This window comes from Larus michahellis, chromosome 3 (assembly GCF_964199755.1).
Source record: "Larus michahellis chromosome 3, bLarMic1.1, whole genome shotgun sequence".
Lineage (NCBI taxonomy): Eukaryota > Metazoa > Chordata > Aves > Charadriiformes > Laridae > Larus > Larus michahellis.
In genome coordinates, this window is record NC_133898.1 from 70180962 (window position 1) to 70201019 (window position 20058).

Below are 20058 nucleotides of genomic sequence, written 5' to 3' on the forward strand. Positions count from 1 at the left end.
TTCTGTAAAAACTTGGTTAACTAGTCACATACTTTATAAATGAATTAGCAACTCCTGGAATTATTTTGTAAATATTTTTATGTATTCTTTTGTCTTTACAGTATTTTCATATACTGCCAAAACCAATAATAGGTAACCTATGGGTGGACTTGCATTTAGCAAGATAATACAATATCCTAGGAAATGTTGAGTCCAGGTGCTAGGAAATGACCCAGCACGCTGACAACCTATACAGGATACATTGTCCAGATTCTCTGCCCTGCGCACAGAGACAAGCTACGTGGCCATGACACTGAAGAACCATTATGTCCAAGGGCCAGCAAGAGCTCTCATGTTTAAGCTACATGAGGTAATTATTCCGATATCATTATCTGAAATTTAGCACCCTAGTCATCCCCATCTATTAGCCAAACTTTCCAAACGAACCAAGGGAGCAGAATGAAGCCAAAACATTTTTTCCAGCTGAAAACACTCCGTTGTCTTTATCTACTCACAGGACTCCAGACACAATCTTACAAGTGCTGGTAAACCGGCCTCAACCTGCTTTTGTAAATGTAATTTTTCCATCTGTAACTGAAAAATATTTTAAATGTATGTTCATTTAGGGTATGATGGTCCAGCTTCTGAACAACTGCCTCTCTCTCCATGGGCTGCCCTGCACAGCTTATGAAAACAAGTTATCATCAGAATAGTCACCTATGAAGGTGGGTACATTCCCTCAGAGGAATTAAAGGTTAGAGTTTTAAAAAGGGAATAAATAAAATATAAATAAAAACTCCCTATCATATTTGTCAAGTGTTTCCCAGGCAAAGCTTCGGTTCTGTCTCCCCGGTGGTCACTGCACTGTGCCCCTTCCCCACGGTCAGGACACCGAAGTGACGGCTGGGTGCTGCCACGCCGCTGCTCCGCTGTGTGAGTACAAAAGGAGCGTGGTCCTGTTTGGTGACGCAGGACATTCCAGCGCATCTGGCTTTTCTAATATTATTATGGGCAGACAAGTGCTTCTTATTCCTCATTGTGACAATTTAGCAGAAATCAGTATCTCATTCAAGTAACACTACCAGCAGCGCAACATTGCCAGGTCGGACAGGAAGGCAATGTGTTTCTACAGGGTTTGACAGTGATGGTTTGTGCCCATGGAGCAGCCCTGGACCAGAACATCCCCTCGAGTCTCACAGGCCCTACACTGGCTGAGCAAGGAAGAAATTGTGGGCAATTAGATTGGCCATTTCTGCTTCCTTTGGTGGAAATTGCAGGGAGTGAGTGATATCTGCTTGGTCTGGGATCAGAATCCTGTCTGCAGGTCATTGTCATGCAGGTGCCTCGAACCAGCAGAAGATGGATGACAGGGAGGTCTGCTTTAGCCTGCCTTGTGCTCTCCTGCTCCTTGCACTACCCCAGGCGGCAGGAACTGCCCGTGCCCAGGGGATTTTGGCCACCCCTGCCCAATTTGTGCCACTATCCTGGGCTGCATCAGGATAAGTGTGGCCAGCAGGTCGAGGGAGGCGATTCTCCCCCTCTACTCCACTCTCGTAAGACCCCACCTGGAGTACTGCATCCAATTCTGGAGCCCCTGCTACAAGAGAGATATGGACATGCTGGAAGGTGTCCAGAGAAGGGCCACAAGAATGATCAGAGGGCTGGAGCACCTCTCCTATGAGGACAGCCTGAGAGAGTTGGGGTTGTTCAGTCTGGAGAAAAGAAGGCTCCAAGGAGGCCTTATAGTGGCCTACCAGTATCTTAAGGGGGCCTACAAGAAAGCTGGTGAGGGACTTTTTAGGATGTCAGGTAATGGTAGGACCAGAGGGAATGGATTAAAACGAGAGATGGGTCGATTCAGACCGGACGTTAGGAAGAAGTTCTTCACCATGAGGGTGGTGAGACACTGGAACAGGTTGCCCAGAGAGGTGGCGGAAGCCCCATCCCTGGAAGTGTTCAAGGCCAGGCTGGATGGGGCTTTGAGCAGCCTGGTCTAGTGGGAGGTGTCCCTGCCCATGGCAGGGGGGGTTGGAACTAGATGATCTTTAAGGTCCCTTCCAACCCTAACAATTCTAACAATTCTATTCTAAAAAATTGCCCAGTATAAAAAGGAAGCTTTGCATGGGCCACATCCAGGTGTTTGACGGCCATTTGATGCTTTTCAGAGGCTGGGTTTCTTGGTGGCTTGTGTTTCAGTATTAACTCTTCATTTTGTTCTGCCAGTGCTGTGCAGCACAACACTTTACTTCTTCCTCTCCCTTCCCCTTTTAACAGCTTAAAATACTTCAAGTTTCTAATTTTTCTTCTGAAATGTGAATTAACAGGCCCTATTAACATATTGCTTGTTTTGGTTAGATTATTCCCAGTTGCCACATGTTTTGCTGACTGCAAACAACAGCAAAGGGAACTGGGTGCTCTGGGGAAGGGCTCTATTGGTTGTACCTGCAGCCCTCTTTTGCGCTCTTGGGATTAACTTTAACACTTGTTATTAATGAATTCTTCTGCAGAGAACTCTTGAACCACAGTATGTCACCTTAAACTTTTTTCTGTGTGTATTTTGACTTCTTCTGTCATATCTTTTGCAATTCCTGTGCTGCGTCACTGAACACTAAATTCACTAAAAACTGCACTTTGGGGCCACTTTTAGAAAAGAAGTTTGGACAGAAAAAAATGATGAGAGGGAAAGTTTTGAAGATGAGGAACAATTGTGATTTTTCACTTTATTACGATATTAATCTCAAATTTGACATAAACGGAAAAAAAAAAGGAGACAATAAAAGGGTAACAATATAAATAAAATGAAAGAAAAAAAATTTTATTTTGGCTTAAGACAATCCTAGACTGAAACAAATATATGAGTTGGTCCAAAGACAGCAGATAAAATATTTGAATTTATTAATTCTTTTTATTAACTTCCTGAACTAAAATATCTTTTTTCACTCCTTCTGTAATCCACAATCTCCTCAGTTTTAATCCTTCATCTGACAACGCCAGTGAGTTCTGCTCTCTCCACTTCCATTTTTAACACGGTTTAAGCCACTGCAGTTAACTTACAGAGGTACTGCTTCTAAAACTGCTCATATAGGCGTGTCCTATATGAGTACTTGAGTGGACAGAACATAGACCAGTGGAACCAAGAGCAGGAAAACACAAAAGCAAAAGTTACATAAAAACGGGATGCGGCAGGTGGAACAATTTCTTGTGAGTGCTGTGGGCGAGAATTGTCTATATTTACAAACCTGAAGGCCAAATGATGCTATTTGTGTAAGAAAAATGAAGAAAAAAATACACGCCGTACCCTATGGAGACCCCCTGCCTGCACCACAGTGGGGTGTGCTACACCTAGCAGAATTTTAAGCTGGACTGGGTATGTATAAACATTTCCACCACTCGGCAGTAATGATAGAACACTCACAGATGTTATGTCGACCTCTTCAGAGACGACGATGCTCACTAGTACAAGGGAGAGCAAAAGGCTGCACTATAGGCTATATGGTGTAATACACATGATAGAAGATTGAGATTTAGGCTCGCTAGCTCAATGTAAGTCATCTTAGTAAACCCATAGCCTTCTCATACTATTTTACTCTATTTAGGGATCCCAGACTGACTCTTTTGGAAGCTGTGAGGAAAAATTTCACGGCAAAGGGGCACTGATGATGGCCCTCTTAGAAAGTCCGTAATCCTTTCAAACTGTCTTGTTCTATTTTAAGGAACTCAGACTCAGAGGTTACTTAGAGGAATTTAGACCTTAGAGTTATGTGCAGCAGTTTCAATAAAAAAAGATATTGGCTCTGCGTGTCTTCCCTGAAGATTGAACCATATCAGATAGCACACTTGTCCTTCTATTATTTTGTCTGTTTTCCTGTGGACTACAAGGCTGCATAGTACATTCAACAAAAGGTTGGTTTGAGACAAAATCCAGCAATTTTATCTGAAAAAGCAATGGTAAAGAGAAGAAACATCTTGAGTATGATTGGCATTTTTTATTTTATGATAGCATTCTTACGTTGAGAGTTGATACATGTTAAAAAGCTCTTCTTGTTTCAAACTATAAAGACTTACATTGAGTCTTCTCCTAATCGTGAACCAGTCTCCTTTCCCATGACCAGATGAGAAGAGAGGGGAAAAAATGCAAAGTGATTCCAACAAGTAACCTGTGCAGGAAGGGCGAGCTGTGATTGTTTTGTTACAGGTTGCTCCCTTTAAGGTTGGTGATAATCACTTCAGAAGCATCATGATAGCAAGGATTTTGACAAGTACATGATTTTACTTGGAATTTGAAAGACAAAGTACTTGGATGAGGATGATACTTTATTGCATATAAAATACAGGAAAAATGAAAACTAATGAAAATGTCAGAGCACCAAGGACAAAAACGCTATTGTTCACATCAAGAGCTATCCAAAAGCCTCTGACAATCTTTATATAAATGATCATTTATTAAAATGTGGAAATAAGAAAAGCAGAAATTAATCTCTCTGAAGTTTTATGGCAAGTTCCAGCTAAGCACAGTGCTTCATAGAACTATGCCCAATTTATACTTTTTTTGGCACTAGGATTTTCAATAGTGTGGAAATGTCGCCTTGAATTGTTGTTGAAGCGTAACTGGAAAAAAATATTCTTGCTTTGTAGGAGTTTTTAAATCCCTATAGTAACAGCTGCTACTCATGTCCTGACATAAACCAGAATGGTATGGAAACTGATGCCGACTTTAGCTTTCTTGTATTAAAAACTCAGTCTAAAAACTTGCCTCAGCCTTATCCTAACAGTGTCTCTGCTGGGTGTCAGCAGCTTTTGTCACAGAGCGTCTCAAAAAGATGAAGAGGGAGGGGAGCTGGGCAGCAGGCAACTTCTTAACTGAAGAAACTCAAAGTAGGGAAGATGAAGGACAGCAGTCACATTGGAGAGCTTGTAAAAAACTGATTGCAGAGCAGGGAAGAAGCCAAGCTCTGAGAGACGTACCATCGGAGTCCCTTTAGGAGCTGGTATATGTTTGCCCTGACTGAGCAGGAGACAAGAGTGGAGGATATGAGCACTGGGAAAACTTTCACTGAGAAGTGAGAAGCTTTTTTTAAAACCATGTATCCTGTTTAGGATCAAAAATCCAGGACTTTCCTGAGTGATATTTGTCCTTATAATATCCACGTTAATACAGACCATTCCACTGCATCAAAGAAATATCACAAAATTGTCCAGGAGGCCTCCATGAGATGAGGGTCATTGATGCCACAGGATGAGCTGGCATTAGCTGCATCTTCTTACAGGAATACCTGAAGAAAGAAAATCCACAGACAAACTCTGATATAAATCTTCAGCAGCTGGGTATGTGTGCATTTAAACTTCTTAGAAAATGGCACATTTGTCCAAATACACAACAGTCCCTCTACGCCTCTAAGGTACATTAGTCATCCATAGGGACTGTCTCTCCATCTGGTTTATATAACGTCTCCTGCTTTCCACTCAGGCAATAGATATGTACTTAGAAAAGGATTTCGGTGCACTGCAGTACAGCTCCCATTCTATGAAAAGAGGTATTTCACTGTAAGTATTCCTGATTTAAAAGTTTAAGGAAACACAATTAAGAGATTTGCTATTATGTTTTGTTGCTGCAGGGAAGGATGGGAAAGGTAGGAATAATTTCCAGCTATCATACAAGTCATTTCAAGAAAAAGAATACACATAGAAAAATGTCATGTATTTAACTGTAGCTGTCCTACTGTAAATTATTGTACCATTCAGTTGTCTGATTTATCAAAGACTAGTGGAATAACCCATTATAATCCATTAATATATTTCTTACAGTTCCAATTAAAAATTAAATAACTTAAAACTTAAATAGCAATTTCATAAGAAAAAAGCAGTAGAAACCTTTAGAGCATATACAAATACGTCTGTTTGCCTTGCTGAATATTTATGTCATCAACAAAATGGATATCTGTATATATCCCCATAGCCAGAACACTATAAAATGAGCAACTTGCCCTGAGGGGGCATCAGATATTGTTTCATAATAATCACTTCACAGCTTCCACTTAATAAAAAGAATCATAACTAAATTGGAACTTCATTTCCAGGGAAGTTCAAGAGAACTAGTGTACCATTATACTTGAGTCAGCTTTCAAATCCCTTAAGGAGCTTTGGCTTACAGTGCCTGTTACTCAGCACTGGTTTTCCTTCTAAGGCAGACCTTCTCTTTATTTACCGCTTGCCCACACATATCTGGATTTGCTGCATTTCCTGCACTACTCGTGGTGTTGGCTGAAAGAAAACCAAAATATAAAAAAAGGATGCTACAAAAATTGAACACACTGGTCTGAACAGATAAAACAGGCTCATTTTTTCACTTGAAAAATGGAAACTCCCCAATGGCTTTAATAAAAGTATTTGGTTAAAAGACATCTCTCCTCTAACCTGCCTTTTTATTACTTTTTTTTTAGGTTAGTCATTTGGCACTTCTGCTGGAAGGTGAATCCTTTTCCAGGTTTGTGGCAGAGCCAGGGGAGGCAGTGGGAGCTGGGCAGGTTGGCATGAGCTCAGCCCAGGGCACTGCTGCTGAGGAGGGGATGCTCGTCACCTTGTGCTACGAGGCAAACGACTCCTGCCACAGGACCTTACACCCCTTCAGGATCCAGCTGGCCGTTTATCTGGCCTGTGCCTTGGGCACGCTGATCACGGTGCTGGGGAACCTGCTTGTCGTCATCGTAATTTCCCATTTCAAAGTGCTGCACACCCCCACCAACCTCCTGCTTCTCTCCCTCGCCCTTGCCGACCTCCTCCTGGGGCTGACCGTGCTGCCTTTTAGCACCATCCGGTCTGTAGAGAGCTGCTGGTATTTCGGAGAGGACTTCTGTAGGCTGCACACCTTTCTGGACACGCTCTTTTGCTTGACCTCCATATTTCATCTGTGTTTCATTTCCATTGATCGGCATTGTGCCATCTGTGACCCTTTGCTCTATCCCACCAAGTTCACCGTAAGAGTGGCCTGCATTTACATTGGGGTGGGGTGGTCAGTCCCTATGGCTTATACTTCTGTCTTCCTCTACGCTAAAGCGATTGAAGAAGGACTGGGCCGTTTTTTGCAAGACGTGCCCTGTGTTGGTAGCTGTCAGCTGCTGTTCAACAGGCTCTGGGGGTGGTTGAACTTCCCAGTATTCTTCTTCCCTTGCCTCATAATGATAGTTTTGTATGTAAAAATATTTACTGTGGCTAATAAGCAAGCCAGGCTGATAAACAACATGAATAGGAGCATTGGGTCTCAGCTACACATAGGAGCATCCATAAGAGAAAGGAAAGCAGCAAAGACCCTTGGCATAGCTGTAGGAGTCTATCTCCTGTGCTGGCTGCCCTTTACTATTGACACTATGGTAGACAGTCTTCTGAATTTCATTACCCCCCCAGTTTTGTTTGATATCCTAATTTGGTTCGCTTACTTCAATTCTGCCTGCAATCCCTTGATCTATGTATTTTCCTACCGTTGGTTCAGGAAAGCTGTGAAACTAGTCTTAACTCATGGGATCTTTTGTTCCAAGACATCTACAGCAGACTTGTACCAGGAATGACGAGAACCTCCATGCGCACTGTAGAAAATACTGTAAGCTATATCACAACATTTCTCATGGATATTCTTCAACATCTACTTAGCTAGTATTTCTCTCCTTATTTTCTATTTTTCTTAAAACAGATGGCTTGGGCAGATCCCAGGTTTAAATAGACATGCCATTCCGTGACTCACCTTCCACAACAATTGTCCCAGCACACATGCCTAATTAAAGTCTTGTGTTTGTTATTTGATGCCAACAAGCATTTGAAAATTGGCTGTAATCAGATATAAAGAGGATACTATTCCTCTTCATACTATTCCTGTCAATACTATTCCTCGGGCATCCTTAAATAGTTGCTGCCTGTTTCTGAAGAGACTTTCTTCTCAGGCAATTGTCTTATTTGTCTTATTTTTACACAAAGCAAGAGATGTTGATTTACAAAGTTACATAGGGTGTATGTCAGTTTTTAAACACAAAAAGGCATAAGGATGCAACTACAGGTAAGAACAAATGTCTACCTAAGCTAGTGGCCAACAGTAGGTGGGAAAGTAAGATTATACTGATATTTTTTACATTCTTTTTCTAGCCCACAGGGACACGCCCCTGAGACGAAGGCTACATACGGGTGACACAAGCCTGAATTCCTCAGCAGTGTCTATTGAAATCTGTGGAACCTTTGTCTGTTTTACCATTTGTGCAAGGTGGCTGCTCCACACCTCTGTACACCCTTTTTGCCTTGCTCTGTATCTTTTCTACTCCTACTGCATAAGGGGAGTAGAAGAAGGGGGAAGAGAGAGGACAGGAACTGCACTGGGTACTCCAGCTCCAGATACCAATAGGTGTTATGCTGGTTTATGTTTTCTTCTTTTAATTTCTTTCCCTGACAATCCTAGGATGCCACATACTCTTTTGTTTGCTTGTTTCCAAAGAAATGAGTAGATCTGCTTACAAACATAACATATGCTTACATCCTTGGGCTGAGCAAAAAATGTCAGTGTAGGTTCTCAGTTTTCTTCAGCTCTGTTTATGTGCGTTCATGAAGCCCATTTTAAAACTGTAGATGCTGATAAATCGAGATCTCAGTTCAGCAGCAAGCTGCATGGTAAAACTTTGTACTGTTTGTAAGGAAGTTATTTTCTATCTCACTGGTATGAACATTTTATCAGAAAAAAACCCTAAATTGTAGTAAGCAGTAGTAACTCTTGTATAAAAAATTAACAAGCAGTTAAATAACAACTCTAGTAATTTTGTCTTCTGCTAATGGTATGTAAAACTACTATTAGGTTTGAAGGTTGTTCAAAATTTAGTGCCTTCTAAAAGAAGTCATTCTGCCCTATAGCCAGCTGTGTATTTTCTGAGTGACAAACACTAAAAGAATGAGCAGCTACAGAAAGCATGTAACTAATAGTAAGAAACCAGCAGATGCCCTACAGCCTACTGAGAAGAGTGGTCCATTTTTCACTAAATGCAGTAGGCAAATGAATCAGGCCCTACATGTGTAAGAACAGAAGGAAGGAATTGCACAGCAGATATTCTGTAGGAAAACAATGCAATACAGTGATTATTGTAGCAGATGCATATTTTAATGTATGCGATAAACTAAATGGTAAAACTCTTTTCCTTCCTTTTTATCTCGTTATGGTTTTGCATGGCAAGAACAGCTTCCTCTACTAATACAAATGAGATGCAGCTTTGGGATGTTGTAATCTGTTCTGACATCTCTTTACCTCAAACCCTTTTTTGGTTTTGTCCATAATCTTAAGACCCCAGTCAGGAAAAAATACCAGTATTCAAAATATTTAAATCTAACGCACATGTCTGGAGGAAGGTGAAAAGAAAGAGGGTTTATGTATTATTTTCAGCAAGTGACCATAAAATGTTGGTGTTTTTAAGCTGAGACATTTACGAAGCCCTGTGTCTGGAGTTGGAGTGTCATTTAATCTCACTTTATTCTCCCAGCGTCTGATATACTTCCAGTTTGCTATATTAACCTTCATTGTTTCTTAGGGCAGAAGCCAAGGCTTCTTCTACTGTTCCTCTGTCTACTCATGCTGTAGCAGAAGGTAAAAACTTGACCCCCATTGCATACAGCTGTAGACTTTCTATAATAAGGATACCAAAGCCAGGGATCAGGCTAAAGAGTGAAAAGCAGAATCGGATTCTTAGAAAAATTCAGGTGCCAAATTACCATAGAAATATATAGGAAAGCTGCAGTACTTCTTGAAAGACCTAGGCTGTGGGACGAGTTTCGAGATTAAGACTCTTAAATGTAATGTGCATGGGTAGGTGTTTTTAATTATGGTAAATGTCTAAGCACTGATCATAGCTCCAGCCAGAATGGCTGTTTAAACTCAGGCTGTAGTCAGTGGATATTTAGGATATGAATCATTTGTTCAGTGCCACCTAAGGTGTCTTAGGGAACCTGAGATGTCTACATGGGGCTAGCATCCAGCACCAACGAAGCAGCAGCTGGGAACCAGGGGGGACAAATCTGGGCATCTAAAACAGCACTAGATGCCCACCTGTGGGACATCGAGTTTAAGCAAGGCATATAATAGATTTTAGACATTTAGCTATGTAGAAATCTGCAGGTCTCGAACAGCGTCATGTCCTAGGGGCATCTTAACATCTTTCATTGACACCTTTTGCTCTGAACTCACTGCAGTCAAAGCAAGAGGGAAAGCTTCCACTGAGTTTCTCGTTGTTTTTGAGATATTTTCTACCACTTCTCAACAGATTACAGACGGTATATGACATGAATGTATTCAATTGGCCACTTCTTTTTTGAGTCCCATTGCATAATCTGTCTTTATAGTTTTCTTTTCTCCTGTGGAAGTGGATCAGCATTATTCCCTTGATGTGTTACAAGGGTCTATGTCACAGTATAAGGACTACTGTATAACACCTGGTGTTACTATATCTCCTTTTTGGCTAGACAGCAGGCTGGAACAATGGAGAGAGGGAAAAGCAGAACTAGGCTACCAATATGTACAGCAACAGTGGCAGAGCAAACAAGTGACAAGGAAAAGCTGCTAAAACTCTGGGAGCAGCCATGATTGCTTTCCTGATTTTCTGACACTGCATTTCACAACTATTGTTAAGTGACGCTTTCCTCATCTTTGTAACTCCCCCTCTGTCCCCTTGCCTTTGACGTCCGTTTGGTTTACACAGACAAATTCTGTCAGGATCTCTCTGTGTGTTTTTCTTTCTCCATGGTTTCAAAAAGCAATGAAGTTAATTATGAATTGTAAAATGATGATGATGAAGAGGAGGAGCTGTAAAATGATGAAGATCAATTGCTCAACAATGACCTCATTTTCCAAATTACAATCTACTCGATCCTATCAGAGCTAGCTGCTGACCCCAAAGTCCATACATTTTATTTTAATATATTTCCTTCTGTAGATTTGTATTTCTTTATCTGAACAAAGTATCACCATTAAATTTTATGCCCCTTGTAACTCTTCATCATTTTAAAACGGTTTGGCTGAAGTTAGAAAGATTATGTATTTGCAGGTACTTCTTAATTAAAGACTGGGCTTTGAAATAATAATGTCAGCTTATTTCACTAGTGCAGATTAAATTATATTATAGTCCTTGAAAATAAAACAGAAAGGCAAAGAAAGATTTGAAAATTAGTTGCCAGTAAACTTCATTTTCTTCTTTTTTTTTTTTTTAGGAAACATTATCAACATTGGGAACAGAATTCTACGCTATCACGTTAATTACTGCTGCTGGAGAGCAAGTACCAGCCTAAATAACATGCAAATGGTCAATACATTTTTCATTACATTTTTCTTAAACAAATAGGTTTTATATGCTGTTCTGCAATGTAATTAACTCATAAGCTCATTCAGGCTGGAAACTGTCATCCATCATAATTTTGTACAGCATCAGGTGTAATAGGAACCTAATCTTATTTCAGGCTCTGGACCGGATATTTTAACTAAATTAGCAAATGGAGATGACGACAACAATAAGAGGAATTCTTCCAGCTGGTGGATTGCATCAGTAACAACTGCCTGGGAAGCTCTGACAGGTGGTTTGCCATCGGTACCAACTACTGTCAGCATTGCCCTCCCTATATAAAGTTAGAGTTGCTCAAGTACAATGTGACAGCAGAGAATGAAATGTGCCCATAAGGTAAATTACCCACCACTTAGGCACTGCTCACGCCTCGGAAAGAGGGCACTCATTGGCAATATGAGGCTAGGGTTGGGCGGCTTCCCCTTCATTTCATCATGCATCATGTGGGCATGGGGAGTTGCACGGGAATGAGTGTCATGTTCCTGTGTTACCAGCGGCCCCGATGCTTGTGCCACCCACCCTGCTGGGCTTGTGTGCCTGCCGGTGCGGTGCCAGGGAGGGAGCAGGGGGTGGGAGGCAGAAACAGGGAGTCAGGAAGGTGGGGAAGATTCAGATACTGGGCTAGGAGGAAGGCAGGCCCTTTCAAAATCACACTCTGCTGGTTTTGGTTTAATTTCCAATTCTTTAAACATCAGATGCCATACTGAGTACGGATCCTCAAAGAGCATGTGTTTGAAGTGGCATCCCTTTTAGCTCAGTTTTACATACATCAACAGGAATATAACTGCCACATACTCTGATCTTCAGCTAGCGAATCTCCAGAGCATCCCCCATGGTACGCTGTACCTGTGAATAGCAGGGTCTCAACATGTTCCCCTTTCTTTCCCCATTTCATTTAATGAATTAAAATCTGATCACGCTTCAAAAGCAACAGGAAAAGTCCATAAGTAGGTGATTCTGAACTCAAACCCCAGGCAACGCAGGTGTGGGAGCTCTAGAACTAAGCCAATTAAATAAGTTTAGAGACAGAACTGTGTAGTTCTGTCAGCATCTATGACAATAACACTTAGAGACAGCTTCTTTACAACTTCTGTCCCTGGATTACACATCACTGAAAACATTCTTCTTTGCTAGCAAAGGAAAGCATGCGGAAACCGAAGGAATCCTCCTGTTTTATCTAAAGGGTGAAACAGAGCACCTTCTCCCAGCCAACAGCTTTTCTATAGGAGTTAACAAAAATCTTTTGAGGACATACCATGCTCTTAGGAGCATCCGATCAATAAAGAGGACTTTCTGGCTTGTCTCTTAACTGCATCTTCCTAATTATGTTATATGATTATATTAAAGAGGCCATTTAAATGTTTTCATACTATGGACAATGTTTTAATGAAAAGTCTGTTTCATGATCCAGCTTTTCCTCCCAGGCTGCAGTATCTTTGCTGCAACCAGTTACTTTAAAGCATCGTATCACAAAGATTGTTAGTTATTGAACAATAAAAGGTGGGTGCTCATGATAAGTGAGCAGGTGAGCACCAGCATTTCCTTCACAAAATATACAGCATCACTAGGAAGGTGTTCAGATACCTCTTTTCCATAGCATGAGAATGAACAGTGATCAGTGATAACTGTGTATTACCTCCAAGCTACAAAGAAAAGTAACGAAGCAGTGATCTCTAGATAAAGTACTCTCACTGACAAAGGGCCACTTCTCAATTTTTAATTGGAAGTACATATCTGAAAACAGATAGCAAAAGGTGTATTGCTTTCTGGAGAAAAACTGACAGTGAGCTCAGCCGAAGCTTTATACAAGAGTGACTGGGATCAATAAACAGAGTTAATATGAGAAACACTTGGAGATAAAGATCAAGGTGAGGCCTTAATTCAGAAGGGGTATGTATTATACTCTAATTAGCGCACCATCTAGTGGGATCATTTTGGATCAGCTTTGCTATGTCAACTGTATGGGGACAAACACCTGTGTATATAGCAGCGCTAAAATAATTTTTCTAATCAAAATATCTTATTAAAACTAAAATGAAGATGTATACAGTGTTCCTGCAGCAAGTAGGAATATCGGAATGTTTTTTCTGAGTAACTTTAATTTATGAAAGTGAGAAAAGGACATTTCCAGGCATCAATTAACATAAGAAACACATGTACTCTACGTACAAGTCTCAGAGGCTGTGTTGTCTCTCCTTTCAGCATGCTTTAAGATACATCAAGAACCTACGTAAAGGGTAGTCGGTCTGTTCCAGGCCTTTACTTCACTCTATTGTGTTGGTAGTTTATTGGACTTGCTTATTAGTCTTATTTGGTTAAGATGTTATTAAGGTTTCCACTGCTCTAGTTATTTCTAAATCTTAGTGATGACCGAGATCTATGATGTAGCAGAAATGAACTTGTGCTTCCCAACTTCTGCATCTCTTCCCTTAGCCAAGGCTGGCCTTTGCAGAGGAGACAGCCTTTGCAGCAACCAGGCGCTGCATGCCCTGTGGTATTTAATGTGCACAGGGGTATCCTGCAGATGAAGGAGCCCAGCCCCAGGGCTCTGGGGAGCATCTGGTCCTATAATTTTCCCTTTGAAGAACTGGGGAGGATGCAGAAGTGCCTCAGCTACTATGCAGGCAGCCTTGAGGCTCACCTGATGATTCTCCTCCAGTAGCTGAGCCATGAGGAGACTGGGTCTGCCCACGTCTCTGCTCCCGTCACTCCCTGGTGCCGCTGCTGCTACTGCTGCCCTGGTAGCCATGCGTGGCCTGCTCCTCTGGCCCACTGGGCCCACTGACGGCTGTTATGTGAGTGCACCCTTCATTTTCCGTTGTTCCTGGCATCACTCGCCCCCCCTCTCAGCTAAATATTGTAAATCATGGAATCGTAGAATGGTTTGGGTTGGAAGGGACCTTAAAGATGGTCTAGTTCCAACCCCCCTGCCATGGGCAGGGACACCTCCCACTAGACCAGGCTGCTCAAAGCCCCATCCAGCCTGGCCCTGAACACTTCCAGGGATGGGGCATCCACAGCTTCCCTGGGCAACCTGTTCCAGTGTCTCACCACCCTCAGTGAAAAATTTCTTCATGATATCTAATCTAAACGTACCCTGTTCCAGTTTGAAGCCATTACGGCTCATCCTATCACTACATGCCCTTGTAAAAAGTCCATCTCCAGCTTTTGTGTAGGCCTCCTTCAGACACTGGAAGGCTGCTATAAAGTCTCCCCAGAGCCTTCTCCAGACTGAACAGTTGCAACTCTCTCAGTCTGTCTTCACAGGAGAGGTGCTCCAGCCCCCTCTGATCATCCTTGTGGCCCTCCTCTGGCCCTGCTCTAACAGGTCCATCTCCTTCTTGTGCTGAGGGTCCCAGAGCTGGATGCAGTTCTCCAGCTGGGGTCTCACGAGTAGAGGGGCAGAATCAATTCCCTCGACCTGCTGGCCACGCTGCTTTTGGTGCAGCCCAAGATGCTGTTGGCTTTCTGGGCTGCGAGTGCACATTGCCGGGCATCTCTTCATCTAAATGCACCTTTAAATACATCTATAATTTCCCACTCAGAGATGAAGTGACCCAAACTGAAGGCAGTGCTTCAAAGCAGGATATTAGCGTGGTAACATCATATTTTTCACTGTAATATTGTTTCATTATTCATGTTTTCCCCTTGATTCCTGATGCAACAGCATCTTTTCCTTAAATTCGACTCTCTTCATCCGGAGCTGCCGGCGAGGGGCCGGGGCTGTCCCGTTCCCCCTGGGAGCGCTCGGGGCCTGTCAGCCGGGATCCTCCGGCCATGAGGGGCGGCCCGGCCGCCACACCGCCCCGCCCCGCCCCGCCCCGGCCCCGCTCACTCGGCCCGCCTCCCTACGCCCCCGCCGTCACGGCGGGCCGGGGCGGGGACGGGCCGGGGCCTGACCGTTCCTCCTCGTCCTGCCGCCGCCGCCCGCCGCGCCCGGTGGGAGCAGGTTCGCCGGGGCCGGGTAAGGGCAGCGGGAGCTCGGCTGGGGCGCCAGGGGTGGTCGCCGTCCGTCCGGGGGAAGGGGCGGACGGGGCGGTGTCCGGCCAGGAGGGGGGAGCCTGTCAGAGGGCGGCGTTCCGGGCCGCAGCGGGCCAGGGCCGGGGCCGGGGCCGGGGCCGTAGCGCCCCGCGGGCCCTCGGCTGGGGTCGGGGCCGGCCTCCGGCGCGGGCGCCTGGCCTGGGACGGGCAGGAAGGGGGTGAGGGGGCCGTGGGGCGGGCCGGACAGGAGACAGTGTTTGGGAGTGGGGTCGGTTGTGTCACCACCGCCTTTCCCGCACCGCTCCCCGTGACATCCCCTTGGTAACCCGGCTGCGGGCGCGACGCTGACCGTGGTGCTCCGAGGGGAGACTCGGGGCCTGCAGGTGGTGTCGGGTTGTAGGGTGGGGTGGTCACCGTCGCCGTATGGAAACGCGCTCCGTGCCCTTCCAGATCCGCGATGAGCAAAGTGTGGCAGCAGGAGGGAAGGCAGAGGACAAAAATCCCCTCTGTAAACAGGGAACCTGCGCCTGGCACCTCAGGCCCCTGGCCTGACGCTGTTTCTGCTCCCCTGGTGAGCCCCTTGCCGTGGCATCAGCACTGGGCACTTCTTGAAACTGTTCAAGGAAATGGAAGGTTTCACTCTGCTTGGCATGAAATGCAAGGCACTGCATCTTAATTAAAGCTCAGTGATCAAGTCCCGGGATACTTTATCATAGAATCATCGAATGGTTCAGGTTGGAAGGGGCCTTAAAGATCATCTAGTTCCAACCCCCCTGCCATGGGCAGGGACACCTCTCACTACACCAGGTTGCTTAAAGCCCCATCCAACGTGGTCTCGCTGGTCTTCATGGCCAGAAGTGATGTGCTTGTGTGTGTTGTGACCCCCTCCACTGACGAACATGCCGTGCTGGCAGGGTGAGCAGAGCCCTTCTGACCATGCATTGTCTGGGTGTCTGCTTTGCCAGCGGTTCAGCCCTTCTGCTTGGAGCCTGGGGTTTTGTGCAAGGGCCGTTAATAGAAAAGGAGGAAGAGAGGAGAAAAAAAATGTTAAAATATATTAAAATTAGAAGCATGCGATGCTAAAGGGCAGCATTGTTCCAGGCCAGGCTGCATGAGGCTTTGAGCAACCTGGTCTAGTGGGAGGTGTCCCTGCCCATGGCAGGGGGCTTGGAACTAGGTGATATTTAAGGTCGCTTCCAACTCTAACCATTCTATGATTCTATGATACTGTATTTGTGTTGCCTTCATGAAGACACCTCTTGTAGTCTTAGAATATTAAGGAGCACCGTTCTTGGTGGCTTACATTGAAGTGAAACTCTTTGGGTGTGGGGGGAAGGGAAGGAAGAGGGGGGAGGCAGGAAAGACCATGAACTCTATGTAGTCATTACCATCCTGGTAGGCCTCAGAGAGACTCAGCATCCAGCTCAATCAGATTTTTTTGCAAAGATAACTTCTCCCTCGATGTACTTGATCCTGAGCATTTGGTTCAAAGTGAACAAGTTGCTGTTAGGGAGATTTGGGTGTGAACATGTAGCACGCTAGATGGTCCATCTTTGTTTTCCCATGAGGTGTTGTTTGTCTGCCAGCAGCACTTCATGTTGGGTCCATTTTCAGCCCTCCTGTTCCCTCCTCTCCCCAATAGTTCCAGTACCCAGTGTTCATTTTCCTATTCCTGCTTCATCATCAGGCCTCTAAACACTTTGTGTGCTCCTAAGAAACATAATTCCCTTACTTAAGGCATTTCCCTGAGAACTAATATGTTCTATTAGGCCTGTGAAAACTATGTGCTTCCTTCTCCTAGTTCTTTATAAATGTCGATGTGGATGAATCGGACGATGATAAGCATATTCTTTTTTTAGCCATATATGCTGAGCGTTGGTGATGCATATAGCATTTCAGGCTTCTATAATTTAATTTTCCACACTGGGCAATTCTAAATGCCACCGCTTTAAATTGCGTCTTTGTTGGACAGAATAGTTTCGAGCGAGAATGACTAAAACACTGACCAGTGGCACAATCTAATTTTTTTTTTTTTCCTTTCTTAAAAAAAAAAAATAAAATACTTCTAGCCGTTACACGATGTAAGCTTGGTTTTGGTATGTTTCAGCATGACTAATGTGGCAAGGCTGAGGGAATTGGGCAGGGTGGAACAGAAAATTGCCTTGTGACATCTTTTATGTTAGTGTTGCTGCATTGGACCAAAGAAAGTTTTAAATAAACTTTGCTTGTTTTTTCCTACCCTATATGGATTTAAGTTTGACTTTGACCTGAAACTAGGTGATAAAAGAAAATCTAGAAACCTTTTTTTTCTTTTAAGAAGGCAGGAAGGAATTAATTTTACTGCTATTTTGTTTGCGTGATTATTATACTGCATAGTTGTTTTTTATTATAGAAGCCCCCAGCCTGCCTTTGTGGACCAGGGTTCCAGAACATTAGGAGCTGTAAAAGCACAAAGTGTAAAATACGATCTCTGTCTCTAGATATTTTAGCCTAAAGGGAAAAAAATGGACAAATCCAGAAAAAACTTAAACTCTGTCATCCCCACTAGAGAAAACAGTGACAGATTTAGCACTCACCTGTATATTAATAAGTCAGTTGCTGAGTCGGTTGTCAGAATCCCTCAGGTGCTGTAGCAGGGACTACTTATCTTGCAGCATACGGCCCGACCTTTATTCTGAGAGCTTTTTTTAAATATTTTGTTTAAAATTAATTTTACCTGCTGCAAAGTTACTGCTGAAGTCAGCAGCAGATGCTGTCTGAAGATGGTATTGTGTTTTTGGTTGCCTTAGGTAAGTGCCAGAGTCACCCTGTAGGTGCACCTTGTCTCATGTCAGTATTTGGGTGGTAACACCTACTGAGGTGAAATAGATTGAGCAGTGTTATATTGCAGAGATGTTACTAATCATGGCTGTTACCATGTTACAAATTTTCTGTAGCTAACATTGTGATTGGCTGCAATTTATTTTTTTTTCTCCAAAGTCTTTCAGCAGTTTCTCAGTTTTGCCTGTGTTTTCACCCTGCTTGAAGGATTTTGCACTTTTTTTTGGCAGTAGTTTACAAAGGAAGTCACATTTAGGAGTTGTGTGGGAGAAGCTTTGTTTCTGTGACCTTTATTTAGGGAAAAAAAAATAATCACGTACAAGAAAGCCCCATGACTTGTCTCTGGATATTTAAAGGCATAAAATCCTAATTCAGATCAAATTTAAATTTTCAAGCAGTTCTACAGAATGCAGCATGTACTTTTTGATTTCTGAAAGTTGAGGATCCATGTAAACATTTCTAGGTCCTGATGCTAAAGCACTGCTTGAACAGTAAAATTATTGCTTACAGGTTCTTCTCCTAAATGTATATGGGCTAGATTTATAGCAGAAAGAAAACTCTTAGAATGTCTAAATGAGAAAATACAAAATAGATTAGGTGCTTATTAACTGTAGCTGACTGGATCCTGCAGGCTATTTAGGTGACTGCTGCTGAGATCTAACCTGTGCTGCACTTGTCATGTCGCATCATTTTGTCCCTATGGAGCTTTCAAGAATGGCACTGGGAAGCTGCTTGGTTGCGGAGTTCCCACTTTCTTGTCTCTACACTTGGCAGTGATCTGTCTGGAAATAGCCAAGGGAAAAGTGGATTTTTTTTCCATGCCTGACAAACACTTTTCTAGAAAACAAGTTGATACTAAGGTTCATTTTTTGCTTGGGTGTGGAGTGACAGTGTGATGCAGGAATCAGTTAATGCAGAAATTAGGAAAAAAGATATAGCAATCCTTTGAATTCTTTAAATTTCATGTATGTACAGAGAGGTCTTGCTTCAGCGAGTGTTGATGAAGTGTTCTGATTCTTTATTTCATTTGTGCCAGTAGACTCAGTTCTTTGATTTTCTTCAGTATCTTGACAAGCCGAGTTGCCACTAGATATACTCCTATTCAAAGACAGAGATGTTGAGCAGTAGTAGAAGGTGCAATCAAAAGCTCACGCCCGACTGAAACTTTTAGAGGAACTGAAGACTACCACAGATGCAGCGCTGTTCCAGTTTGAATGCAAAGTGTACTTCCCTCAACTGTAGCTGATTATTAACTTTTGCATTTTAAAAGTTAAGCAGGCAGTAATACCAAAATAAGTCATGATAGAGTAGTTAAATGCTGTGGAAATGAAAAGGGGTAATTTCAGTGGAAATTCAGAATCTTGATGAATGCTCCTATCACCTTGGTATGGAAGGAAACGTGTGGTGCACACGTCTATTTTATTTCCTGGTGGCTGAAACCCTGACCTTGTCAAAACCATTAGCAAAACTCCTGTTGACTTCCCAAGGGCTCAGCTATCTGTCTTTTCAGAGGAGTTCAAGTAACTTGGTGATAACAAGTGAAGGGTGTGTGAGTGGAAGTAGGGTGTTCATTTGGTTCAGACACCCGTGTTGCTGTGAGAACCAGAATGAGGAAGAAGTTCACACTTCCTGTTTAAAAATAATAATAAACAAATACAAAAATTTCCTTCTCTTTGGGCTATTCAGTTTGGTTTTTCTTGACGTGGGGAGTTCTGGGGGAAGATTGGGAAGTGACGAGAGCTGATGGCTGACCCTGTCACCAAACCGTATTATTGACATGCTCAGGAATAGCATTGCTGGTTGAAGAATTTGTATGGAGTAGAACAGCTGTGAATTTACACTGCTATCCTACAAATTTACTCTAAATCTCAACTGAAACATGTGTGTTGATACAAAGAATTGTATCAACAATCGGAGGTCTATATGT

General features: G+C 43.1%; 2 protein-coding genes across 2 annotated transcripts in view; both read left to right on the plus strand.

Moving 5' to 3' along the window:
* The first annotated feature begins 6509 nt into the window (after positions 1-6509).
* Positions 6510-7541, plus strand: LOC141740539 (trace amine-associated receptor 5-like). The gene has a single exon (XM_074579364.1). It carries the CDS (start codon positions 6510-6512, stop codon positions 7539-7541), a length of 1032 nt encoding a protein of 343 aa, XP_074435465.1.
* A 7607-nt stretch (positions 7542-15148) lies between these two features.
* Positions 15149-20058, plus strand: part of STX7 (syntaxin 7) — a 35580-nt gene continuing 30670 nt past the window's right edge. Inside the window, exon 1 of the mRNA XM_074580698.1 lies at positions 15149-15294. The gene's annotated coding sequence lies outside the window, so the exon portion shown is untranslated. The remainder of the gene's footprint in view (positions 15295-20058) is intronic.

Excerpts from the sequence above, each read along its gene's own strand:
- LOC141740539 (XM_074579364.1), top strand. The coding sequence starts at position 6,510 with ATGAGCTCAGCCCAGGGCACTGCTGCTGAGGAGGGGATGCTCGTCACC.